General features: G+C 43.0%; 1 protein-coding gene across 3 annotated transcripts in view; it reads left to right on the top strand.

Moving 5' to 3' along the window:
- The window catches only part of CEMIP (cell migration inducing hyaluronidase 1), a 186,321-nt gene that overhangs the window by 99,134 nt on the left and 59,561 nt on the right, over positions 1-27,626 (top strand). For all 3 annotated transcript variants that reach the window (XM_067471438.1, XM_067471440.1, XM_067471439.1), the window contains exons 4-10: positions 279-417; positions 2,484-2,720; positions 3,752-3,931; positions 14,598-14,668; positions 16,561-16,656; positions 19,120-19,238; positions 23,101-23,242. In XM_067471438.1, the coding sequence (XP_067327539.1) occupies positions 279-417; positions 2,484-2,720; positions 3,752-3,931; positions 14,598-14,668; positions 16,561-16,656; positions 19,120-19,238; positions 23,101-23,242 (984 nt within the window). The remainder of the gene's footprint in view (positions 1-278; positions 418-2,483; positions 2,721-3,751; positions 3,932-14,597; positions 14,669-16,560; positions 16,657-19,119; positions 19,239-23,100; positions 23,243-27,626) is intronic.

The following is a 27,626-nucleotide window of genomic DNA, read 5'->3' as shown; positions in this document are numbered from 1 at the left end:
GTGATGTGTGTGGGAATGTTTCCTGCTAGCAAGGAGCAAGAGAAATCACCGAATTAACTGCCTTGTATTGATATGTAGTTCATTTGAGCTTTCACAAAAATTGGAAATACCTCATTTCGTGTAGCTCAGTTTATTTTACCATTTCAGTGAAAGAAATGGGAAAATCAAATCAGAGCATTTGATGATGCTTTTTCTCCCAAGCTTAAATAGACTTAAAAGGAAACGCTCAACTTGAATGCCGCCAAGTTTTAAATCAACAACTTTCCCCCTCTCTTTAGGAAAGCTAGTGATTAAGGACGACACAAACCCCATTGTTTTGCGAACTCGACATATTCTGATTGAAAATGACGGAGCGTTCTATATTGGGAGTGAGAGCTGCCCTTTCCAGGGAAACCTAACCATCATTTTGTATGGACGGTATGTATTTAAGGAGTTATCATCTCATCGTTTTGAAAACTAGCCCTAATGCACTTGAGAAGGAAATTGGTACTATGCTGTTATACAAAGATTGCCTCATTGAGGCCCTGGCTTTCTGAGGAGTGTCTGAAAGCACCAACCAAGAAGAAAGCACCCAGAAATACAGATTTAGCCATGTATTACTAATCAAAAACTAAGGCTGGCATTCAATATTGCAGTTTTGGGTTAGCCATAACACAGCAGCTGATCTAGGATCCCACTCTAAATCTCCAAGAGCAAAAATGCAGAGAAAAGTCACCATTTATATACTACTAGCTTTACCCGCCACGCGTTGCTGTGGCCAGCCTTCTCTCCCTCTTTCTCTGCTTCTTTCACTCCTTCCTTCATTCCGTTTTCTTCTTTCCTTTCTTCCTTCTCTACCTGTTTACTTCCTTCCTTAGCTGTTTGCTTTCATCCTTCCTTCTCCTTATTTCTTTCCTTCCCTGCGTCTTTCTCTCCTTCTTTCTCTTTTTCCTTTGCTGCGTCTTTCCTCCCTTCCCTTTTTTCTTTCCTTCTCTCCTCCTTCCTTCTGTACCTCTTTCCTTCCTCCTCCCTTTTTCTTTTCCTTCCTGTTTGTCTCCTTTCTTCCCTCTCTTTCTCTTTCCTTCCTTCCTTCGCTCTGTAGTTCCATACTCCCTTTTCTTTCTTTCTTTCTTTCTTTCTTTCTTTCTTTCTTTCTTTCTTTCTTTCCTTCCCTCCCTTTCTCTTCTTCATTTGCTTTCTTTCCTCCCTTCCCTTTTCTTCTGTCCTTTCTTCCTTCCTTTCCTTCGTTTCTACACCTTCCCTTCTGCTCCTTTCTTCTTCCTTCCTTTCTCCCTTCTTTCCCATGCTCCTACTCTCTCTTTCTTCTTTCTTTCCTACCTTTCTTCCCTCATATACTTTCCCAACTTCTCCTTCCTTCCTTTTTTCATACACCTTCCTTTCCCCTTCTCTCCTTTTGTTTATTGATAAGTAGCCCTTCTGCAAGAAGCTCTACTAGCCTGTGTGGCTTTCTAGATTTCTGTTTGGCTCATTTAAGTTCTTGATCCTGTGATTAGATGTGCTTTAGCAAGGAGCATATTATGAATATAAATGCATGCTGGGCTCAGATAGGGAGCCAAGTGTCAAATCTATATAAATAAAAATGTAATGTTCGTTTGTGGGATTAACAGAACTCAAAAACCACTGGACGAATTGACACCAAATTTGGACACAAGACACCTAACAACCCAATGTATGTCCTTCACTCAAAAAATGGATTTTGTCATTTGGGAGTTGTAGTTGCTGGGATTTATAGTTCACCTACAATCAAAGAGCATTCTGAACCCCACCAACGATGGAATTGAACCAAACTGGGCACACAGTTCTCCCATGATGAACAGAAAATACTGGAATGGTTTGGTGGGCAGTGTCCTTTGGTTTTGGAGTTGTAGTTCACCTACATCCAAAGATCACTGTGGACACAAACAGTGCTGTATCTGGACGAAACTCTACATGAATACTCAATATGCCCAAATGTGAACACTGGTGGAGTTTGGGGAAAATAGAATCTTGACATTTGGGAGTTGTAGTTGCTGTGATTTATAGTTCACCTGCAATCACAGAACATTCTGAACCCCACCAACAATAGAATTGGGCCAAACCCCCCACACAGAAGCCCCATGTGGGCGACAGCAATGCGTGGCAGGGGAAGGTTAATAATTGTATATGCTTATTCTGATGACCTGGCTTTTGTAATTGTATGATATTTAATTACCTTTATTTTAATGTATTTTGTATTAATGTATTATGATGCTATTATGTTTACTATATTTGTGTTGAATTTTCTGCTGTTAGCTGGCCTGAGCTCCTCTTCAGAGGTCGAGAAGATTGGGTTATAAAAGCTCTAAATAAATAAGTAAATAAATAATAAATTGAAGACCGAATTCTTCATGCAGGCTATAGAGACCTACCTTGCAAAGCACTTTTAATTAACAGGGATAGACTGAGCATTCCATTTTCTATCAGTAATGTAATGATCCTTTTGCTTTCTGTGGTTTTAATCATAGTGCTGATGATGGCACCCCAATGGACAGTTACTTCGGGAAGAAGTATATTGGGGTTATTGGCGGTGGGACCTTGGAGATCCATGGTGAGAAGAAGCTCTCCTGGACTTTCCTGAACAAGACTTTGAACCCAGGCGGCTTGCAGGAAGGCGGCTACTATTTCGAACGAAGCTGGGGCCATCGGGGCGTCATCGTCCATGTCATTGATCCAAAGACAGGGGCAGTTATGCATTCCGACAGGTACAGTTTGTTTCAATGCATTTGTTTCTCCCATCCTGGGTCTCAAGATGCCCTATAATAATAATAATACCAAAACAAGTCTAAGTTATGTCATAATCAGCACTTTGAATTGTGCCTGGGAATAAATAAACCATTATAGAATCATAGAGTTGGAAGAGACCTCATGGGCCATCCAGTCCAACTCCCTGCCAAGAAATAGGAAAATTGCATTCAAAGCACCCCGACAGATGGCCATCCAGCCTCTGTTTCAAAGCCTCCAAAGAAGGAGCCTCCATGACACTCTGAGACAGAGAGTTCCACTATTGAACAGCTCTTATGGTCAGGAAGTTCTTCCTAATGTTCAGGTGGAATCTCCTTTCCTGTCATTTGAACCCATGGCTCCATTGAGTCCTAGTCTCCAGGGCATCAGAAAACAAGCCTGCTCCCTTTAATATATGGTAATATATATTCAAGTAGTAATATATCAAGTAGGAGGGGGCCCACGGTAGTGCAATGAGTTAAACTCTTGTGCTGCTGAACTGCTGATCTGAAGGTTGCCTGAACTTCTCACCTGAAGGCTGGCAGTTTGAATTTGCAAGACAGGGTGAGCTCCCATCTGTCAGCTCCAGCTCCTACCAATTTCCAAGTTTGAAAACATGAAAATATGAGTAGATAAATAGGGACCACTTTGGTAGGAAAAGGCAAAGAGATGCTCCAAGCAATCTTTCTGGCCTTACAACCAGGAGGTGACAACACAGGTGCCTTGGCTTGAAAATGGAGAGAAGCACCTCCCCAGAGTCAGAGATGAGAACCACCTCCAGAAGCCGGAAATGAAAGGAGAAGCCTCTGCCTTTGTTTGTAAAGGCACTGAATGTTTGCCTGTGTATGTAAATGCTGCTTTGATGGTGTTTATCTTGTATGGCAGAGTGATGGACTAGATGGCCTTTGGGGTCTCTTCCCACTCTATGATTCTATTATTAGTTTTGGAATACTACTTGCTTGTGCTCATGTTGCTACTGCTGCTGCTAATTTGCTCCTCTTGCTTTCTTCAGATTTGACACTTACAAGCTCAAGAGCGAAAGCCTCCGCCTTGTCCAGTACTTGAACGCAGTCGATAACGGCAGGATCCTGTGCGTGGCCGTGAATGACGAAGGGTCCAAGAACCTGGATGACTCAGCCAGGAAAGCAATGACCAAGTTGGGCAGCAAGCATTTCCTCCACCTTGGCTTTAGGTAGGAGCTGGTCAGGTCAAAGCTGGGCAGCACAAAGACCCAATTGTTTCAGTCATGCAGCTAAAATAATACCACTTTTTTCCAGCTTCACAGACACCCTCACATTCTCTTCATTTGGGAAAAAAAAGTTGTCCTCCTTTCCATATTTAGTGTTTGGAAACTGAAGAGACAGTCTGAAAGATTCCGTAACTTAGCTGCAGAAGTTTTATTGTGATTCTTTAGGGATTGAGAGCAAATTTCACTATAACCGGGGAAGGCCTAGGCTTGGTATGTTTGCTAAGTATCCTTTATTATAAGGGATCTCTCTGTTTGAAAGATGAAAAAGGTTTTCCTTTTATATTGCTTTGTTATATTGGGCATCAAATTGTGCCAAATGTAAGGCATCCTTTGGGGGTTGAGAAGGACAGGGTAGAAATGCTAAAATAAATAAATAAATAAATAAATGTGTGTGTGTGTGTGTGTGTGTGTGGTGTGCAGGCCCAGAAAGTGCATGCACTTGTCTGCAGCCGAGCACCTCTTCTCAAGTAAACTTGCTTCCTTGCCTTGGAAAGTGCATGTGCTGTGTGCAGGCTCAGAAAGTCTGTGCCTGCCTGCAGGCAAGCACCTCCTCTAGAGCTCCATTGGCTGCCGTTTACCTACCGAGCCCAATTCAGGGTGCAGGTGCTTACCTACAAAGCCCTAAATGGTTTGGGACCTGCCTACCTGCGTGACCACATCTCCGTTTATGAACCCACGCGCTCCCTTCGTTCATCCGGAGAGGCCCTGCTTGCGATCCCATTTGCGTCGCAGGCGCGTTTGGTGGGGACAAGGGACAGGGCCTTCTCTGTGGTTGCCCCCCGACTTTGGAACACCCTCCCCAAAGACATTAGACTAGCACCCACGTTGGCAGTCTTTAGGAAGAATTTGAAGACTTGGCTTTTCTGATGTGCCTTTCCAGAATAGGATAACCCCCAGCACTATGTCCTAGGTGGACTTTATTAGAGTTTAGGACTCTCTGCACATTGCACTTGCCCAGAATCCCAACATACCACCCATCACACCCAGCACTTTTTAACCTGTACCCATCATTGGCCCGGCCCCTGGTTTTTATTGTGTAATGGTGTAATGTTTTGTTATTGCTTATGTTTTTAATTTACTTTGTATTGTATTGTTATTGTTTGCTGTTGTTGTGTTGAGGCCTTGGCCTTTGTAAGCTGCATCGAGTCCTTCAGGAGATGCTAGCGGGGTACAAATAAAGTTTAATAATAATAATAATAATAATAATAATAATAATAATAGAGTAAGAACGAGAACTTGTTTCCTTGCCATGCAAAGAGAATGCGTGTGTGTGTGGCGTGCAGGCCCAGAAAGCTTGTGCACCCTCCTGCAGCCAAGTACCTCTCCTCTAGTGTAGAAACAGGTAACAAGTCTACATAAAGCACATGCTTGCCTGCAGCTGAGCACCTCTCCTCTAGAGTAAAACAGCTTCAATGCCTAAAATGACAGGAAGGGGAGCCTGGGAAGCCCTTCTCCCCACATAATGGGTTGATAGAAAATGAATCTTTTGGCATCCCAGAACGAAAATAGGTATCTGCCCTCCCAATTTCGGGAGGCTCCCAAAAAATGGATCAGGGCCCTCACTGAAAGCCGGGACACAAAAAGGGTCAAGGTTTCATCCGAAAACACAACCTTAGCATGCATCGTTGAATTTATGAATGTGGACAATGTGTTAACGTAACACAGAAATACATGGCTAAGTTCATTTCATTTGGTATTTAGGCAGAACACAAACTTGCTAACAGCTCCTTCTTTCTTGCCAACCCTGCATGTCATAAATGTTGACTCTTTTTTGGAAACCTGACAATACTAAAAAAAGCCCCTAATTTGGAGAAGTCATTTGGAAAAAGCCAGAGGTTTTAGTTGCTTCTCCCCGGCCCTTATAAATTCTCCAACGCCTCGCTTCTGGACTTGGAAACTTATCTGGAAATGAGTCTGTTTCATGGTAAACTTGCACAGGAGACTTCATTTTATGTTGGCTGTGTGGTACCTTTTCCCTTTCTTGGTTTTAAGGTTTGTGTGTGTGTGTGTGTGTCTTATGCAGAATGCTGTTTTCTTACTGTATTAAGTTTATCAAACACATTTCAGTTGAGTTGCTTTGATGTGAACTGAAAGGAATGCATGCACGGAAAATAGCAAAAGGCTCTTGGCAATTCCAAGTAGTTGCCATGCCATTTTCCCCATGAGTCTATCCCACTCATTTGGATTGAAGGCATTGTCCAAATGCCTTTAAACCATATGTCCTGAAGGGAAAAAATGGCCAGCGGTCATTCTCCCCTTTAGTTATTATTTGTTTATTTACAGTATTTATATTCTGCCCTTCTCACCCTGAAGGGGATGCAGAGTGGATTACAGAACACATATACGACAGACCTTCAATGCCATTATTTATTTATTTATTTATTTATTTAGAGCTTTTATAACCAGGTCTTCTCGACCTCCGAAGAGGGACTCAGGCTGGCTAACAGCAGGAAATTCATACACAAGTAGGATAAATATAATAGCATCGTAATGCATTAATACATAAAATGCATTAAAATACAGATCATACAATTACAAAAAGCCAGGTCATCAAAGTAAAATCACAAATTCATCACCATCCGCTGTCAGCAGTTATTGACTCGATCATCATTCTGCAAATGCTATATTCCAAAGCCAAGATTTTACCAGCTTTCTGAAAGTCAGCAGGGAAGGGGCAGATCTAATCTCCAGCGGGAGAGAGTTCCAGAGCCGAGGGGCCACCTCCGAGAAGGCCCTGTCCCTTGTCCCCACCAAACGCGATTGCGAGGGTGGTGGGACCGAGAGCAGGGCCCCTCCAGGAGAGCTTAACAACCTTGATGGTTCATAGGGGAGAATCCGTTCGGACAGGTAAACTGGGTTGGAGTCGTTTAGGGATTTATAGGTCAACACCAGCACTTTGAATTGTGCTCGGAAGCTAATTGGCAGCCAGTGGAGCTGACGCAGCAGAGGAGTAGTATGCTCCCTGTACCCCACTCCTGTTAGTAATCTGGCTGCCGCTCTTTGGACTAGTTGAAACTTCCGGGCAGTCTTCAGAGGCAACCCCACGTATGCCTCCTTGCATTATGTACTGACAAGACAGACAAGTGTACATAGAGGTTTATATAGGCTTTGCCATCTTCGGCATCTTGGAGGCTCTGGCCACGGAGATGCTGTAGCTCCACTTTCCTTGCCAAAGAGCTTTGTTTGTAAACTCCCTCCTTGATCAAATCACCAGCATTTTCTGGCATTTCCTTATGGGTACCTTAAATACCTCGCTGCTTAAGTAGTACCTATTTAACTACTCACATTGCTGTTTTTGAAACTTCTAGATAGGCAGAAACTGGGCTAAAGGCCAGGAGCTCGCTTGACTTGGGCTTCAAAATCTCAAGTTTTCGGTTGGCAAAATTTACTGCAGCTGGCGGTTAACCTGCTGTGCTAAAGCCCAACCTTTTGGCATTTGCCTTAGTGTAGCTTCTCCAAGGTTTGCTACATAGGGTCAAAATAGTAAAAGTTTCCCCTTGACATTAAGTCTAGTCAAGTCCGACTATAGGGAGTGGTGGTCATCTCCATTTCTAAGCCGAAGAGCTGGTGTTGTCGTAGACACCTCCAAGGTCATGTGGCCGGCATGGCTCCATGGAGCACCATTACCTTCCCTCTTCCAGTGAGATTCCAGGTGTGGTCTGACCAAGGCAGAATAGAGGGGGAACATACCTTTTCTGGATTTAGACACTAGACTCCTATTGATGCAGGCCAAAATCCCAATGGCTTTTTAAGCTGCCGCATGACATTGTTGGCTTATGTTTAACTTTCTGTCCATGAGGACTCCAAAATCCTCATAGGGCTTGCTCTCCAGACCCTTGATCATTTTATTTGCCCTTCTCTGGACACAATATACGGCATGTGCCGTCCGCCCAGACACTATAAAAAATAAGACTGTTGCGTGCTTCTCCCTATAGCTGAGCAAACTGCAGTTGTCTATCTTGAAAACTTAAGATACTAAGCAACTGAGACTAGAACTGGTTTTAAACATCAAAAAAGAATATTTATTTACACAAAGTCCTTGAGGACTTGGCACAGTTCATACAGTTGCAAACAAACAGTCAATAGATGAAGCTACAAAAATATTCTTTCTTTCCTATAGTTACAGAGGCAACCCTTTCTCCAAATGGCAGATAAGATTCTGGAATCTTAACACCCTAACCTAAAGCTGTTGTGGTTTAGAAAAAGGCAGGCTTTTCCCCTATCTATAACTTAAGGTCAGTCCTGGAGACAAAGCAGTCACAACTCTCTCTCTCTCTATAACTATATAATTCAATCTTCTCAATTAAACTTATCCATCTATAATATCTCAATACAGCTCAATACACAATATACTATCTAAACTAACTCAGTATAGCTTAATACTTATCTATAATGTATAATTTTTGCAATGGTTCTCCCAGAGCTAACTGCTTAGTAGGCCTGGGCGGTTTCGTTTCATTAATTCATAATTCATTAATAATTCGTTATTTTTTTCATTTACAAAATGATAACGAACCATTCTGGAGCAATTATTTAAAAAAACGAATTTTTAAATACATTTTGTAAATGTTTCGTATTTCCTTATTGTGTTCGTTTCGTTATTGTTTTGAGGTCGTTTCGTTATTATTTCCGCATGTCTGGGCCAGTTTTATGGTTTAATTAGTGAAAAAAAATTATAATATCACACCAACAGTCAACAACAGAGGGAGAGGGAAGCTTCAGAAGTTTTTGGAGGTTTTTTAGCGTATTTCGCGGTCGCGTCCGCCATTAACGAATCGATTCGTTATTGTTTCGGAAATCGATTCGTTAATTTTTTACCATTTACAAAATTTCTTAAATATCAAACTTTTTTAAGGGAAAATTTTGTAATTATTTTAAATATTGAAACAAAAAAACCCCCCAAATACAAATCGATTTTAGAAACAAATTTTTTCGTTGTTACCCAGGCCTACTGCTTAGCCATCAGCATGTCTGGAATCTTTCCTCAAACTGAAAAGGCAGGGGAGAATCTAAAATGGAGATCTTTCCCTGGGAGAATAGGCGATCCGTAAACTCAAAGAGCTGTTCTCTAAGCCAATGGTTGCAAAGAGGCCTATAGACTCTGATACTATTAACTTTTAAGACTCTTGCAAAGCTGCAGCAGCCCTGGGAGAAAATGCAAGAGGAAGCAACCTCAAGCAACTATAAAGTAAGGCAAATCAGGCTCCTGGGAGATAGAACATGGCAATATATTCAATTAGCAATTTCTAATGATCTCACTATTGAAAAAAACAAAATTTGAGCTTCTAGTAAAAAAGCAAAAATGTTCCAGTAATCAATCATGGCATCTCCTCAGCACCACAATATATCAAAACAGAAGCAAGCTGTATTTGTCCACCTGGCAAGTCATATGTCTGATAGTGTGTTGCCAGTCGGTCAAGTGCAGACCACTTTTATTTTTCGTTTAGCCTTTGCATTGGCCCTTCTCTCTGGTCAGCAGAGTTCTTCTCGCCAGGACTGTCGGCTTTTATTAACCACCGAGAAACTTTCACGTTGACACTCTGCAGCTTGCAACCCACGAAGCCAAACGGTTTTCCAGTCTTGTAGAATGTCCTGCCAATTGCTTGACAACTGCCCCAGTTTATGCAATTCTAGACAAACAGCAAATATGAAGGTTTATTAAACCCCCGAAAAGCTATGCTCCAGGACATGCAATTTGTGGGTTCGTGAGTCACAAGGAAGAATAACCTACTGTTTCCAGCTCAGGTCACTTCTGCATGAGTTCAGCTGTAATTCCAGCCTGCTTTTACATTACTTTTTAAAAAATCTGCATGAAACTTCTCAATTGAAATCATAAAGGAAATGGATTCTCTTTCAAACCCTGCAGTTTATAAATGTGCTAAGGGGGGGGGGGGGTGGTGAAATTTTCATTTTGTTCCAATTTCCATGTGAACCAATCTAATTTGGTTCACCTTGTATGTAATATGGAAAATGTGTGTGTGTATGTATATATTTTTATATGTGTGTGTATATATGTGTGTGTGTGTGTGTGTGAGTGTGTGTACTAGCCATCCCCTGTCACATGTCCCTGTGGCCCAGTCTGTGTATATGTGTTTTGTGTCTGTATATATTTGTGTATGTGTTTGCATATATATATGTGGTTTTGTGCATGCGTTGTAATGTAATTTTTGGTTTTTAGCTTTCCAAGTCCCTTCTGCTGTGTTTTTCAATGTTTTTATGAGTGACTAGCCATCCCCTGCCATGCGTTGCTGTGGCCCAGTCTGCATATTATGTGTTTTGTGTGTGTGTGTGTGTGTATATATATATGTGTGTGTGTGTATATATATATATGTGTGTGTGTGTATATATATATGTGTGTGTGTGTGTGTGTGTGTGTGTGTATACTTGTGTATATGTGTATATATGTGTGTTTGTGTATATATGAGGGTTTGTGCATGCGTTGTAATTCATTTTTTATTTTTTGGCTTTTTTAGTCCCTTCTGCAATGTTTTCCAGTGTTTGTATGAGTGACTAGCTGTCCCCTGCCACAGGTTGCTGTGGCCCAGTCTGTGTTTTGTGCCTGTATATATTTGTGTATATGTGTGTTTGCATATATATATGTGGGTTTGCGCATGCGTTGTAACGCATTTTTTTTTTTGCTTTTTAAGTCCCTTCCACTGTTTTTCAGTGTGTTATGAGTGACTAGCCATCCCCTGCCACACGTTGCTGTGGCCCAGTCTGCATATAAGTGTGTGTATGCTTGTGTATATGTGTATATATGTGTGCTTGTGTATATATGTGGGCTTGTGCATGTGTTGTAATGCATTTTTTTATTTTTTGGCTTTTAAAGTCCCTTCTGCTGTGTTTTGCAGTGTTTTTATGAGTGATGGTCACTTGTTGGCCTGAGAGGTGTCTTGTGTCCAAATTTGTTCTCAATTTGTCCAGTGGATTTTGAGTTATGTTAATCCCACAAATGAATATTACATTTATATGGATAGATCTATAGATAGATCTATAGATAGATAGATAGATAGATAGATAGATAGATAGATGGATGGATGGATGGATGGATGGATGGATGGATGGATAGATAGCCAGGGGCCCTGGTGGCACAGTGGGTTAAATCACTAAGCTGAAGAACTTGCTGATAGGAAGGTCAGCAGTTTGAATCCACAGGATGTGGTGAGCTCCCATTTTTAGCCCCAACTTCTGCCAACCTAGCCATTTGAAAACATGTAAATGTGAGTAGATCAACAGGTACTGCTTCGGCAGAAAGGTAATACCACTCTGTGTAGTCATGCTGGCCACATGACCTTGGAGGTGTCTATGGACAACGCTGGCTCTTCAGCCTAGAAATGGAGATGAGAGCCACTCTCTAGGATCAGACATGACAAGATTCTATGTCAAGGGGAAAGCTTTACCTTGTATATATATTCCCAAACTGATATATCTTTTGTCAAAGGCTTTCATGGCTGGAATCACTCAGTTCTTGTGGGTTTTTTCGGGCTAAATGGCCATGTTCTAGAGGCATTTCTCCTGACGTTTCGCCTGCATTTATGGCAAGCATCCTCAGAGGTGAGGACCTCACCTCTGAGGATGCTTGCCATAGATGCAGGTGAAACGTCAGGAGAAATGCCTCTAGAACATGGCCATATAGCCTGAAAAAACCCACAAGAACTGAGTGATATGTCTTTTCATTATCACATTGCACTGACATCCATAATTTAGCTCAGTGAGGGTTTTTTTTAAGTAACAAAAATGGGTATGTTAGGTTAAAGTGCAAATGTGAGTAGATCAATAGGTACCGCTTCGGTGGGAAGGTAACAGCTCTCCATGCAGTTATGCCAGCAACATGCCCTTGGAGGTGTCTATGGACAATACCGGCTCTTCAGCTTAGAGGTGGAGATGAGCACCAACCCCCAGAGTCGGACACAAATGGACTTAATGTCAGGGGAAACCTTTACCTACCTTTACCCTAGGTTAAAGTGTTCCCAAGACATGGGTTTGCTATGGAAAATAGTATCCAAAATATGATAATTTGTTCATATTTTCAAAGAAAGGTAAGATGATACATAAATAGAAATGATACACATTTTACAGAAAGTGAAATAGGTTTATCTGCCTCTAAAAATGGTTCTACATTGCCATATTATGTGGTTTCAGAATGCATTTTGCAAATGTATTTATCTGAATTATATGGCAGTGTGGACTCATATCCTCCAGTTCAATGCAGCTGAACTCGTTCTATAACTGCTCAATCTGGCACTGTGGATCCAACCTAATTTCGATAGGATTTTTGAACCTGCCGTTGCAATGGAACATTCAGGAAGTACAAAAATAGTCGGAAGATCAACACATGAGCCGAGGGAGGTCATGTCAGTTCATGTCAGAATTGGTAGCATGGAATTCCTGAAGCACCTTTGGTTGCAATTTGTAGAGACCTGTCTCAAGATCATGTTGGCTTTGGAAAGCATTTTGTTCTAACCACTGTTAAAACTCTCAGTTCTTCGGAGTTAGCAATTTTGGAGCACTTCTTAATGGCAGAATTATCAAGGCATAGATTTTTATCAGCGCGTATTTTGCCGGTGTTGGGTTGGGCATTCACTCAGCGCTCCATCCAACTCTTTGTGTCTCTGGGGAACTGCCAATGCCCTCGGAGAGAACCAGAGCGGCTAATGTTTTGACAGAATTAGTATTACTGAATTGTGTAATGGAGCATTAAACCTTTGGAAATCATTTGCTGTTCTCCCACGGAGTAATATGCTTGCTTTTGAAGTTACATTTCTGGGTTCTGTATAGTCTATAATTACTCTCTACATAGGAAGCTTTAAAATTGTGCTCTGTATAATAATATATTTAAATGTATCATAGAATCAAAGAGTTGGAAGAGACCTCAAGGGCCATCCAGTCCAACCCCATTTTGCCAAGAAGCAGGAATATTGCATTCAAATCACCCCTGACAGATGGCAATCCAGCCTCTGCTTAAAAGCTTCCAAAGAAGGAGCCTCCACCACACTCCGGGGCAGAGAGTTCCACTGCTGAACGGCTCTCACAGTCAGGAAGTTCTTCCTAATGTTCAGATGGAATCTCCTCTCTTGTAGTTTGAAGCCATTGTTCCATTGCGTCCTAGTCTCCAAGGAAGCAGAAAACAAGCTTGCTCCCTCCTCCCTGTGGCTTCCTCTCACATATTTATACATGGCTATCATATCCCCTCTCAGCCTTCTCTTCTTCAGGCTAAACATGCCCAGCTCCTTAAGCCGCTCCTCATAGGGCTTGTTCTCCAGACCCTTGATCATTTTAGTCGCCCTCCTCTGGACACATTCCAGCTTAATGGTTTGTTTTGCATCCTAAAATTAGCTTTTAGAGGTCTAGACAAGGGATGGGCCAAGTTTGTCCCTCCAAGTGTTTTGGACTCCAACTCCCAGAATTCTTAACAGCCTCAGACCCTTTTCTTTTCCTGACAGGAGGAAAAGGAAGGGGTCTGAGGCTGTTAGGAATTCTGGGAGTTGGAGTCCAAAACACCTGGATAGTTTGCATAGTACGATATTTGGCATAGTACGATATTTGGCATTACTTTCCAACCATACATTCATTCTATTTGGTCTGGACATAGTTTTGAGTGATTTTCTTTAAAAGTCTACAAGAAAACCAGTGCACATCTTGGCTAATAATATATTTTGGCAACCTCTTTCCTTTAAGGGATTTCCCTTATCCCTTTCAAACATTTCTTTTTCATTTTCTCATCCAGAGTTTTATCATTTTTTATGTTGTACATGCGGCCCACTCATTGGGAATGATTTCTCATTGCATTGTTTTGGTTTTTTTTTATTTTGCTTTATTTTTTTACTATATTCCTAAGTTGTTTTTGATTTTATTTTGTATGTTGCTGTAATGTATTTCCGGGCTTGGCCTCATGTAAGCCGCCCCAAGTCCTCTTCGGGGAGATGGTGGCAGGGTTATTATTATTATTATTATTATTATTGTATACATTTTGAGATTCAAGGCTGCGTTTCAAAATTGGAACCCCTGGTTGAAGTTTTGGAGTTGAAGTTTTGGACTTCAACTCCCACAATTCCTAACAGCCTGCTGGCTGTTAGCAATTGTAGGAGTTGAAGTCCAAAACACGTGGAGGGCCAAAGTTTGCCCGTGCCTGGTTTACAGTGAACTCTGAATACAATGCTTCATCTAAACGTCCTTAAAAGGAAAATCAGCCTGTTTCGCAACCTTGGAAATGTTGATTTATTATCAGTAAATGTTTGATTTTTATGCCTGATTTATATGACTATATATCTGAGTCATGTAAAACTTTCTCAGGTCAAAAGGGGTCATAAATTGTTAAATTTAAGAAGCCGCAATCTAGTACTGTTCTGATTGATAAAGATCAATCAAACTCTAACTTTATTTGTATCCCACCCCATTTTCCAATAAGGATGGAACTCAGGGCAGCTCAACTACATACAAATCTTGGTAGTCCACTTGTGCCAGAATATTTTATGTCCCCTCCTACACAATGCTGGATTCCATGGCTATTTCATAATAGAATGTCTATGGGGGCGGGTTGAGGGGGAAGAGCAAAGGAAGTGGCATTCTCAATAGACACCCATCAATTTCCTTATTTCATTTGTTTCAGGCATCCATGGAGCTTCATTACAGTCAAAGGAAGGCCTTCTTCTTCTGTCGAAGACCACATAGAATACCAAGGTAACTACCAGGAAAAGGCAACTTGAATTTAGGGGTCCAGAAATGATTTGTGGACCCAGTGGAGTTGCACACTCCATGTTGTAGCACAGCAAACATCTGAGGATTTGTCAGAGGGGGTGATGGGTTTCAAAATGAGGAGTCTGTGTGCAATAAGGGAGAATTGCAGGTCTCAGATCGGAGAAAATTCCAGGCAGGTGAGACCAAGGCAAAGGAGGCAGTGTCGCAGGTGCGTTTGGTGGGGACGCGGGACAGGGCCTTTTCTGTGGTAGCCCCCCGACTTTGGAACATCCTCCCCAAAGACATCAGATAAACCCCTACGTTGGCTGTCTTTAGGAAGAGCTTGAAGACCTGGCTGTTCCAATGTGCCTTTCCAGAATAGGAAAACTCCAGCTATATGTCCCAGAAGCACTTTATCAGAGTTTTAAGATTGCCTGCACACTTCACTTACCTTAAATCCGACATACCAGCTGTCACACCCAGCTCTTTTTAATCTGTATCCATTACATTTGGCCTGGCCCTAGTTTTATTGCGTTATGGTGTATTGTTTGTTGTTTCTGTTATTGCTTATTGTTTTGATTTGCTATAAGTTGTGTATTTGTTATGCTATTGTTTTATTGAGCCCTTGGCCTTTGTAAGTTGCATCGAGTCCTTCGGGAGATGTTAGCGGGGTACAAATAAAGATAATAATAATACTAATAATAATAATAATAATAATAATAACAATATTGTTTTGGATTCTGGTGCTGGTTTCCAGGCAACAGGGAAAAGTGAAAGTCCTTGGGCTAATGGGGCAGTTTCCCGGGAAACTAGATTAGGTCTGAGAATGGAGGGAGTAAAAAAACAGACAAACTAGATATTCTCACAGATTCCATGGGAAGACCTTGAAGTCCAGGTGTATTCGGCATGATGTCATGGGTGTCTGGACAGGCTTACATTAAGTAGTTTTCCTTTAAGCCTCTCAGAGGAGACAATGTTGTGAAAGGAAGATTTTCCTGAATCATAGAATCATAGAATCATAGAGTTGGAAGAGACCTCGTGGGCCATCCAGTCCAACCCCATTCTGCCAAGAAGCAGGAATATTGCATTCAAAGCACTCAGCTCTCAAGTTCATATTTCAAGTTTTGGTTCATGTCTTTGTTCCTGTAAGGGTTTGCCTTGGATGAAGTTCCTGTTTTCTGGTTTATAGATTCCAGTTTGAATAACTGATGTAGATTTTGGTTCTCTTGACTTTATGTACTTTGTTATTTTTTGATTACTGCTATTTTGTATTTTCTATTCTATTGACTCTTTTGGTAATGCCCCCCTTTTTCCTTTGTACCTGTTTTCCATAATAAACATTTCTAGATAGTATTACTGGACACTCCTGCTCTATAGTTGCAACACTCCTGCTCTATAGTTGAGAACCTTTTTAGATCTTGTGGAAGACCATAAAGACATATTCTCTATCTAGAATGCAAAAAGCAAGAAATCTGTGTTTGTTCCATTATCCTGCAATTCTGACAGTTTTGCAGACTTTCCCTCCCAAGCCATGGAAGAAGCGCTCTCCAACAGGTTACAGGGAATTTTGCCAAATCTGACACTTGTGCTGGGAATCTTGCAGGTGCTTACCAGATTTGCCCTCAATGCCTATAAAGGCACAAATGTTCAGTTGTTGATGGTCTCTCCATAACCATCAACACTTCGTCAGACTTTTAGAATCATCTTGGGAAGGAGCTATAATAAGGGTTCTCTAGCCCATCTCCTGCCATGAATCCCAGAATAGCCTCCAAAGAGACGTAGCAAAAGAGCCTTTACTTTTCGTGTAAATCTGACTTGTCTCTTACTATCTCTTCAGATATTTTAAGATAATTATCAAGCTGCTAGTTAATTTTTGTTCTTCCTTTTGGGAGCAGGGCGTAGAGGTTCAGCAGTGGCCAAAGTATTCAAAGTGTTCCAAGCAGAAAACGGAGAGCATTTTAACGTATCTTCAACCAGTGAGTGGGTTCAAGGTGAGATTTCTTTGTTTGTGGCTAGTTTTAAAAATGAAAGCACATGCATGCAGCTAAATTCATGTCAGAAGTGACTTGAGAAACTGCAAGTCGCTTCTGGTGTGAGAGAATTGGCTGACTGCAAGGACGTTGCCCAGCGGACATCTGGATGTGTTACCATCCTGTGGGAGGCTTGTCTTATGTCCCCGCATAGGAAGCTAGAGCCGACAGACAGGAGCTCACCCCATCTCACGGATTCAAACCTTCAACCTTCAGGTCAGCAGTTCAGCCGGCACAAGGGTTTAACCCAGTGGTTCTCAACCTTCCTAATGCCATGATCCCTTAATACACTTCCTCGTGTTATGGTGACCCCCCCCCCCAACCATAAAATTATTTTTGTTGCTACTTCATAAATGTCATTTTGCTGCTGTAGTGAATCGTAATGTAAATATCTGGTATGCAGGATGTATATTTGTTCACTGGACCAAATTTGGCACAAATACCCAATACGTCCAAATTTGAATACTGGTGGGGTTGGTGGTGGGGATTGATTTTATCCCATGGTAGTTGTAGTTGCTGGGATTTATAGTTCACCTACAATCAAAGAGCATTCTGAACTCCACTAATGATGGAATTGAAGTAAACATGGCACACAGAACTCCCACGACTAACAGAAAATACTGGAAGGGTTTGGTGGGCATTGACCTTGAGTTTTGGAGTTCTAGTTCACCTACACCCAGAGAGCACTGTGGACTCAAACAATGATAGATCTGGACCAAACTTGACACGAATTCCCAGTATGCCCAAATGAAAACACTGGTGGAGTTTGGGGGAAACAGACCTTGACACTTGGGAGTTGTAGTTGCTGGGATTTATAGTTCACCTACCATCAAAGAGCATTCTGAACCATACCGATGATTGAATTGGTCCAAACTTCTCACACAGAACCCCCATGACCAACAGAAAATACTGTTTTCTGATGGTCTTTGGCGACTCCTCTGACACCCCCTCGCAACCCCTCCAGGGGTCCCGACCCCCAGGTTGAGAAACACTGGTTTAACCCATTGCGCGACCATGGCTCCCTACAATCTTTGATACTACACCGCAATCTTTGATACTGCACTGGGACTGTGGCGCAGCTAGCTGGGAGTCGGCTACATTAAGATCACTACTGACCAAAAGGTCATGAGTTTGAAGCCAGCCCAGGTCGGAGTGAGCTTCTGACCAATTTGTGTAGCTTGCTGTCGACCTTTGCATTTGTTAAGTAGGAAATTTATGTACTGCTTATGCGGGGAGGTTAATTTACGATGCCATAAAAATCTCCAGCAAGTATGCAAAGAATGAGGAAGTACTTCATCAGTGTCACAAAAGGACGGTGAAGTGACAGCTCCCTTGGTGGTCAGAATACCCTCATGAAAAAGCTGGAATGTTAAATAGCCTCTGTGTGTCTGTCTATATATGTTGTGTGTCTATGGCATTGAATGTTTGCCATGTATATGTACATTGTAATCCGCCCTGAGTCCTCTGTGGGGTGAGAAGGGCGGACTATAAATAATGTAAATAAATAAATAAATATCCCAAATTATTCACTCACCTTGCTAAAGAGGAGGGATGACACTATTCGGGATATTGGGATGGGCTTACTGTCCACATCATACTTTAATTTGGCCCAACATATGGAAGCCCTGGCTCAAATATGTTGGTAAAACAGTCATATATTAAGGCTCAAATAAACAGTCATTATTTTCCCATTGATGGGTGACATACAGTGACAGTGCTGGAAAAATGCAGAATGGCAGGCTTCCCCAACCCAGCATCATCTGTGGTTTCATGGTCATTTCCATCAGCCCCAGCCAGGATGGGATTTATAGTCCTACTCATCTAAAGGAATTTTTTTTTGTCGTGTCAGGAGCAACCTGAGAAACTGCAAGTCGCTTCTGGTGTGAGAGAATTGGCCGTCTGCAAGGACGTTGCCCAGGGGACGCCTGGATGTTTTGATGTTTTATCATCCTTGTGGGAGGCTTCTCTCATGTCCCCGCATGAGGAGCTGGAGCTGATAGAGGGAGCTCATCCCCGCTCTCCCCGGATTCGAACCTGCGACCTGTCGGTCTTCAGTCCTGCCAGCACAGGGGTTTAACCCACTGTGCCACTGTGTGCTCCATCTAAAGGATTACCAGTTTGGAGAAGGCTGTGTTATTTTGTAACTGCTACTCCATCTTATGCAACCTTTAGCTGCACCAGGCTTCCTCTCCACACCCCTCCATTCTTGTTGCTCTTTGTAAACATCCTTAAATAGCAGCTGATGGGTTTAGAGTAAGTGCCAAGGAGTGGGCAGTGGTTGAAGGCACTTAGCAGTGTCTCTCCTTGACTTCTATGAGCACATTTTTTGTCACGTTGGTTATGGGTTTTGTCACGTTGGTTATGGGTTTTCTGTCCAGATGACCTTTCCTTGAGTCAACTCCTCTCCCTCCTTCCCACTCCCAGATGTTGCATGGACTGAATGGTTTGAAAAGCCTGAAAAATCCAAATCCAAAGATGGGGAGAAACTTTCGGATTTCAGAGCGGCTCACCCAGAAGTCTGTGACCACCCCCTTGATATTCAGGTATGCCAGCCTTCCTCTACATCCCTTAACTGTCTCTTGGCCTTGAAAATGTGTGGTTTCATTGTGAAGGCAACCCTTGAGTAGAGCGGGGTGCAAGTACTTCTCGCTGTCCATTGCTTCCTCAATTGTCGTGACGAATGCATTGCCGCTCTCAATTCTTTGCTGGACTGGTCTTCCGCCAGGGCTGCCTGCAGAGGGCAAACCACAACCTTTGAGAACCCAGGGACACAGTATTTCTTGTTTCTTATTATTTAGTGTTAGATTTATATCTCACTTTCCTCCCAGTGAGCTCAAGAGATGGGGTATATTTTATTCCATTTCCCACTTTGAGAATTCACCCATGGGAGTTTCATGGTGCAATCTAGATTAGAGACTGCCTCTCCCAAGAGTTCATTCCCAGTCCTCTTAACCACGGCAACATATTTGCATCTATTTACCCCAGTAACTGCATACTGGAGTGATCGATGCAATATGAAAACAACATCATTTCGATGGAACAAACCTTTTGAAAGGTTGCTTTCAACATGTAGAGGAGGAGAGGTTTCCCTTTCCTGATGTATAAGATTGTATCTGTGGCCACTCTGTGGACTCATAGGGCTGCGGTGAAGCATCCTGTGCTGCTGAACTGCTGACCTGAAGGTCGGCAATTCAAATATTTTGGACAGTGTGAGCTCTCACTATTAGCCCAGCTCCTGCCAACCTAGGAGTTCAAAATTATGCAAATGTGGGTAGCTTATTATTAGTTCGTATCAAAAGCATTGCATTAATTAGTATAAAACTGATAAATATAGAAGGAGCACAGGTGGCTAAATATCTTTTGATCAAAAATGGGCAACAGCAACGGCATTGTCTGTAGCCTCCAATAAGTCTTCCTCTGTACATGAGGCAGGGCACAGTGGACAAGCATACATATGCGGAGTTGTCTGTTCTGCTCCACAGTCATACAAGGTGTGGGATTCTTTTAGGTTGTGCCATTTTGCCAGGTTGTCTTTTGATCTGCCCACTCCGCTTAAGTGCAGGCCAAGGTCTTTAGGGACTATTATTATTATTATTATTATTATTATTATTTGTAACTAGCTCTCCCCTGTCACGCATTGCTGTGGCCCAGTCAGGTGAAAAATAAAGTAATGAGAAAGTGTTGGTTTCTGATATATGTAATTTCTTTATGCTTGTGGGTAAACAGTACTTCTTGCTGTTTCTTTGTCAGTATTCTCATTACTACTCTGGAACATGCAACACATAATTGTCCTTCTTTAGGGGTCCCTTTCAGATCTATGATACTATATCTCCCTGGGTGTGAATTATATATATCTATCTATATCTATGGCTGGATGGCTCTTTGTCAGGAGAGCTTTGATTACGTTTTCTTGCCCCGGTGAAGGGAGTTGGACTGGGTGGTTTTCTGTTAGTCTTGGGGGTTCCGGCCCTATACGGTTCCGGCCCAGTGTATTTGTCCGAACGGATCTCCCTCTACATCCCATCTCGAAATTTAAGATCATCCGGGGAGGCCCTGCTCTCGTCTCTGCCACTGTCACAAGTGAGGTTGGCGGGGACGAGGAACAGGGCCTTCTCAGTGGTGGCCCCTCACCTGTGGAACTCACTCCCCGTGGAGATTAGATCAGCGACCTCCCTTCTGACGTTCAGGAAAAAACTGAAGACCTGGATATGGGACCAAGCTTTTGGACATGCTGGCAGCTAAAGGAAGATCTGATGACAAACATGGACGAATGGAATGGAATGAATATACAGAACTCTGAACACTGAGCATGAGATTGTTTTGCTATTTTATTATGTACTAATGTTTTAAACTTGTTAACTGTCTAAATTGTTGTAGGTATTGTTTGTTTATTGAGTCAGGCATCGAATTGTGCCGTTGTTTGTAAGCCGCCCTGAGTCCCCCCTCGGGAGTGAGAAGGGCGGGGTATAAGTAATTGAAATAAATGAAATAAATAAATTCTGTGTGGGAAGTTTTCCCCAATTCTCTCGTTCGTGGGATTCAGAATGCTCTTTGATTGTAGGTGAACTATAAATCCCAGTAACTACAACTCCCAAATGTCAAGGTCTATTTTCCCCAAACTCCATCTGTGTTCATATTTGGGCATATGGAATATTTGTGCCAAGTTTGGTCCAGATCTTTCAAATCAAATCAAATCAATTATTTCGGTCACTGACCAGCACAGGAAATAGAGTCACATTTTCATACAAACTTGGCATGTTTGGTACATTAAAAATATAAATATAACTAATGTATTGTCGAAGGCTTTCATGGCTGGAATCACTAGGTTCTTGTGGGTTTTTTCAGGCTATATGGCCATGTTCTAGAGGCATTTCTCCTGACGTTTCGCCTGCATCTATGGCAAGCATCCTCATCCTCACCTCTGAGGATGCTTGCCATAGATGCAGGCGAAACGTCAGGAGAAATGCCTCTAGAACATGGCCATATAGCCCGAAAAAACCCACAAGAACCTAATAAATATAACTACTGAAGCACAATATGGGTGAGGGAGCGGAAGGGAAAGGGAAACAGGGTAAGAATATACAATCTATCATTGTTTGAGTCCACAGTGCTCTCTGGATGTGGGTGAACTACAACTCCCTAACTCAAGGTCAATGTCACCAAACCCTCTAGTATTTTCTGTTTGTCATGGGAGTCCTGTATGTCACGTTTGGTTCAATTCCATCGTTGATGGGGTTCAGAATGCTCTTTGATTGTAGGTGAATTATAAATCCCAGCAACTACAACTCCCAAATGACAAAATCATAATTTTTTGAGTGATGGTCACTCCTTTTGTAGTAAGACGTTTTGTTGCCAAATTTGGTGTGATTTCGTTCATAGGTTCTTTTGTTTTTAAGGTACTTATTATGCACAGAGCATTTTTAGATAGATAGATAGATAGATAGATAGATAGATAGAGAGATAGATAGAGAGATAGAGAGATAGATAGATAGATAGATAGATGCATCCATTGTACCTATACATTTTACAGCAGCTATTGCTGGTATTGCACCACCTGACATCCGCCGGGAAGTAGCAGCCAATAGTGAAAGGACCAAGGCAGAGACATCTCCAGCTCATCCCCTGTTTGGGCATCAGCCAGCACGTCAATGACTTAAATCTAGAAATAGTTTTCTAAGATCTACAGAGACACTCGCTGGAACACCTCAGCAAGCGAGAGTCCAAAAGTGGCAGGCTCAAACCCAGCACCTCAACCAATGGCTGATACCAAATGAGAGACTCCCCCCTGGGCACACAGAAGACTGGGCGACTTGGAAGGCATTGAACAGACTGCGCTCTGGCACCACGAGATGCAGAGCCAACCTTCAGAAATGGGGCTACAAAGTGGAATCCTCGACATGCGAGTGTGGAGAAGAGCAAACCACTGACCACCTGCTGCAATGCAACCCGAGCCCTGCCACATGCACAATGGAGGACCTTCTTGCAGCAACACCGGAAGCACTCCAAGTGGCCAGATACTGGTCAAAGGACATTCAATCAACTACCAAACTCACAAGTTGTGTATTTTTCTGTTTGTTTGCTTTGTTCTGTTAGAAATGTAATATAATGGACTGGCTGCTCTGACACGACAAATAAATAAATACAGCAGCTATGGCATTCAACAAAGGCACATGTTACTGAGTAAACTGTCCTGAAAAGATAGCTTTGATGTAGGCTTCCATATCGTGGAATGTGCTGAAACAAAAACTGTTGTCATGTAACAGTTTTGTGTCTTTTGTTATAAGGGCATTGTTAAAAACAAAACTCCTGCTTTCTTCATTTCAAGGTGTGGATGAGAATATGATTTTTGGTGTTCATTTCCTGCCCTGGATGACTCCTTGGTTTGCATTTCTGTTTTCACCCCAGGCGCTCACACTTGACGGAGCTCCATTGACAGCGGAGGTGATCTACAAAAACGGCCGTAATTATAGGTTCTTTTGCCGGGGTCCGGGACAGACTTCTGGAGGCTGCCATAAGTACAGAGTGCGCTTCTTATGCGGAAAACCCGGTATGTGATGCATCTTTGAAAACTCTGAATACTATATGATTTGGGAAGGAAGATCCGTGCTGGAACTTGCTTCTACTGACCTATTTGTTGCAAAGGAAGCAAGACTGTATTCCAGAACTGTAAACACTTCTGTGGTGGAGGCCTTACCTAACAATCGGAAATAGTTTTAACTGTACCATGTGTCCCTGCCTCTCATTCAAACCCTTCCATTTCTGTTTAGCAACTTTGCATCCTCCCTGTAATATATTGTCGAAGGCTTTCATGGCTGGAATCACTAGGTTCTTGTGGGTTTTTTCGGGCTATAGAGCCATGTTCTAGAGGCATTTCTCCTGACGTTTCGCCTGCATCTATGGCAAGCATCCTCAGAGGTTGTGAGGTGACCTCACAACCTCTGAGGATGCTTGCCATAGATGCAGGCGAAACGTCAGGAGAAATGCCTCTAGAACATGGCTCTGTAGCCCGAAAAAACCCACAAGAACCTCCCTGTAATAGTTTTGTCAAAGTTTAGTCACAACACAGTTAGCAGTTTAGAAGGAATATCAAAAATTCAGTAAACCACAGTCAAGAGTTTTATGTAGTAGAATACACAGCTGAATGAGGTTGCAGAAACTATTCCTTTTCAAATGGGTTAACATTGGGAATTAATATCTATCTATATAATAACAGTGCATTTTTGTATGTATGTATGTGGCAGCTTTCTGATTGGTGGCCACTTTCACAGACCACTGTGACCAGCATGGACCAAACTTGGCACACATAACCCCCATGACCCTCTTTACGTCCGGGTGAGGTTTGGGGGAGGACGGACAACGGATGATGGGATTTGTAGTACTTTAAAACCCTTTGGTTCCCATAGACCTCTATGCCCCTCCCCCCAACAAAGACCGATAAAGACCAAATTTGGCACACAGAGCCCCCATGACCCACTCTACATACTGCTGCAGTTTGGAGGAGGACTGACCATGGATGATGGGACTTGAAGTACCTCCACTCATTTTCCGAGACTGCTGCGACCCTCATCCAATGACTGATCAAGACCAAACTTGGCACACAGAGTACCCATGACCTATTCTATATCATAGTGCAGTTTGGAGGAGGATGGACCATGGATGATGGGACTTGAAGTACCTTCACTCACTTCCTGAGACCGCTGTGACCCTCATCCAATGACTGATCAAGACCAAACTTTGCACACAGAGCCCCCATAACGCACTCTACATCCTGGTGTTGTTTGGAGAAGTATGGACCATGGATGATGGGACTTGCAGTACCTTTACTCACTTCCTGAGACCATAGCGACACTCATCCAATTAACAATAAAGACCAAACTTGGCATAGAGAGCCCCCATGGCCAACTCCACATTCTGGTGCACTTTGGAGGAGGGCAGACCATGGATGATGGGACTTGCAGTACTTTCACTCACTTCCTGAGACCACTACAACCCATAGCAATGACTGATCAAGTGCAGAATTGGCACATAGAGCCCCCATGACCCACTCTACATCTGGGTGGTGTTTATGGGTCAATGGACCAGGCATGGTGGGACTTGCAGTAGCTTCACTCACTTCCTAAGACCATTGTGACCCACACCTATGACTGATCAAGACCTAACTTGGCACCCAGAGCTCCCATGATCCATTCTACATTTTTATGCGGTTTGGAGGAGGCTGGACCATGGAGCTATACTTCACCTGTACCCAGTGAACCCAGCCAACATTGAATCTAGACTAAACTTTGAGCACAAACAATGCCTTTCTCAAATAACCCAGGCAGCACTGGGTCCCCAAGCTAGTTTTAAATAAAGGGGAGAGAGAAACATCCAGATAGCTCGATATTAATAGAACTCTAGCAAAGAATAAGGCTAGGTTGGGTTAGATATTTTCCCCTAGAGATGCTTGGAAACCTGTGATATTTTCAGTCAGGAGCCATGTCTGATCATTGTTCTGCTCCATGGATAGAAAAGCACCCAAGACAAACAAACCAGAGTGGAACTGGGTGGCCTACTGGCATTGCTGAACTACACTGAAACACTCAGCACGGTCCATCGAAACTCTCCACTCCATCAAGACAGCCTTTATTTTGGGTAGCATTTAAATTCCCCTCTAGTGTTCAAGAAGGGCGCCAATGTGATGTGGCGGCACAAAAAGCAATGGGCTTCTGGGGAAGCCCTGCTCTCGGCTCCACCTCTATCACAAGTGAGACTGGTGGGGACGAGGAGCAGGGCCTTCTCAGTGGTGACCCCTCACCTATGGAATTCACTCCCTGAGGAAATTAGATCAGTGACATCCCTCCTTTCCTTTAGAAGGAAATTAAAAACATGGATGTGGGACCAGGTGTTTCAGCAACCTGGCAGATAAATAAAGGACTGCGACGACGGATAGGAATAGACAATGTGGAACGAAGTATGGACTCTGAGTTGGCGAACGCTGTGCATGAGATTGGCTATTGACTGTGATATATATTGTTGTTTTAATTGTTATAACTGTTTAACTGCTGTTTTTATACGTTTATTGTATTATTGTGTAGGCATCGAATTGTGCCCTTTTGTAAGCCGCCCTGAGTCCCCCCTCGGGGGTTGAGAAGAGCGGGGTAGAAGTACACGAAATAAATAAATAAATAAATTTTGGCCTGCATCAAGAGGAGCCTAGTGTCTAGATCCAGGGAAGTCATGCTCCCCATGCTTTATTCTGCTTTGGTTAGACCACACCTGGAATATTGTGTCCAATTCTGGGCACCACAATTCAAGAGAGATATTGACAAGCTGGAATACGTCCAGAGGAGGGCGACTAAAAAGATCAAGGGTCTGGAGAACAAGCCCTATGTGGAGCGGCTTGAGGAGCTGGGCATGTTTAGCATGAAGAAGAGAAGGCTGAGAGGAGACATGATAGCCATGTATAAATATGAGAGAGGAAGCCACAGGGAGGAGGGAGCAAGCTTGTTTTCCGCTTCCTTGGAGACTAGGACGCGGAACAATGGCTTCCAACTACAAGAGAGGAGATTCCATCTGAACATGAGGAAGAACTTCCTGACTGTGAGAGCCGTTCAACAGTGGAACTCTCTGCCCCAGGGGGAGTGTGGTGGAGGCTCCTTCTTTGGAAGCTTTTAAACAGAGGCTGGATGGCCATCTGTCAGGGGTGCTTTGAATGCAATATTCCTGCTTCTTGGCAGAATGGGGTTGGACTGGATGGCCCATGACTGTGAGAGCCATTCAGCAGTGGAACTCTCTGCCCCGGAGTGTGGTGGAGGCTCCTTCTCTGGAAGCTTTTAAACAGAGGCTGGATGGCCATCTGTCAGGGGTGCTTTGAATGCAATATTCCTGCTTCTTGGCAGAATGGGGTTGGACTGGATGGCCCATGACTGTGAGAGCCGTTCAGCAGTGGAACTCTCTGCCCCGGAGTGTGGTGGAGGCTCCTTCTCTGGAAGCTTTTAAACAGATGCTGGATGGCCATCTGTCAGGGGTGCTTTGAATGCAATATTCCTGCTTCTTGGCAGAATGGGGTTGGACTGGATGGCCCATGACTGTGAGAGCCGTTCAGCAGTGGAACTCTCTGCCCCGGAGTGTGGTGGAGGCTCCTTCTCTGGAAGCTTTTAAACAGAGGCTGGATGGCCATCTGTCAGGGGTGCTTTGAATGCAATATTCCTGCTTCTTGGCAGAATGGGGTTGGACTGGATGGCCCATGACTGTGAGAGCCGTTCAGCAGTGGAACTCTCTGCCCCGGAGTGTGGTGGAGGCTCCTTCTCTGGAAGCTTTTAAACAGAGGCTGTATGGCCATCTGTCATGGGTGATTTGAATGCAATATTCCTGCTTCTTGGCAGAATGGGGTTGGACTGGATGGCCCATGAGGTCCCTTCCAACTCTACGATTCTATGATTCTATGAAGGGGAAAAATTATTTTGTTTTTGCTGTCTTCAATTTTTAAGGAAGCGACTGGTTCTCTGTCGTTCTGTTAATGTTTTTGGGGAAGCAAAAGGTGCTGATTTTCTTAACTGGCATTTAAAACAGTCATTACGTTGGCTTCTGCAGCATCTTTAAATGACAGCTCAGTGGCCGTAAATGCCGGGAGGAGAAGGGCGTGGTGCCACCCAGCCATGAAGAGCCGCATTTAAATTTAGTGAAGGGGTTGGTGGAAAAATACACTTGCCAGTCGGTAATGAATGGGTACTATTTTATATTCCTGGTTGAATTGTGCAAAGCGTTTTTTTAAGAGTCAAGGGGGGAAAAAAGGAGTAGCATAGTTGAAGGATGGATCAGTCTATTTCCCTGGGTTGTATTGATGGGAAAAGCAGTGGTTGCAGATCTTGGAAGGTCCAAATATCTTAACAGCATCCACCCTAACATCCAGTTCACCATGGAAAAAGAAAATGAAGGAAGACCGCCTTTTC

Source organism: Anolis sagrei, chromosome 9, assembly GCF_037176765.1.
Source record: "Anolis sagrei isolate rAnoSag1 chromosome 9, rAnoSag1.mat, whole genome shotgun sequence".
NCBI lineage: Eukaryota > Metazoa > Chordata > Lepidosauria > Squamata > Dactyloidae > Anolis > Anolis sagrei.
Note: the sequence above shows the minus strand (reverse complement) of the source record. Positions and strands in the feature narration are given on the sequence as shown.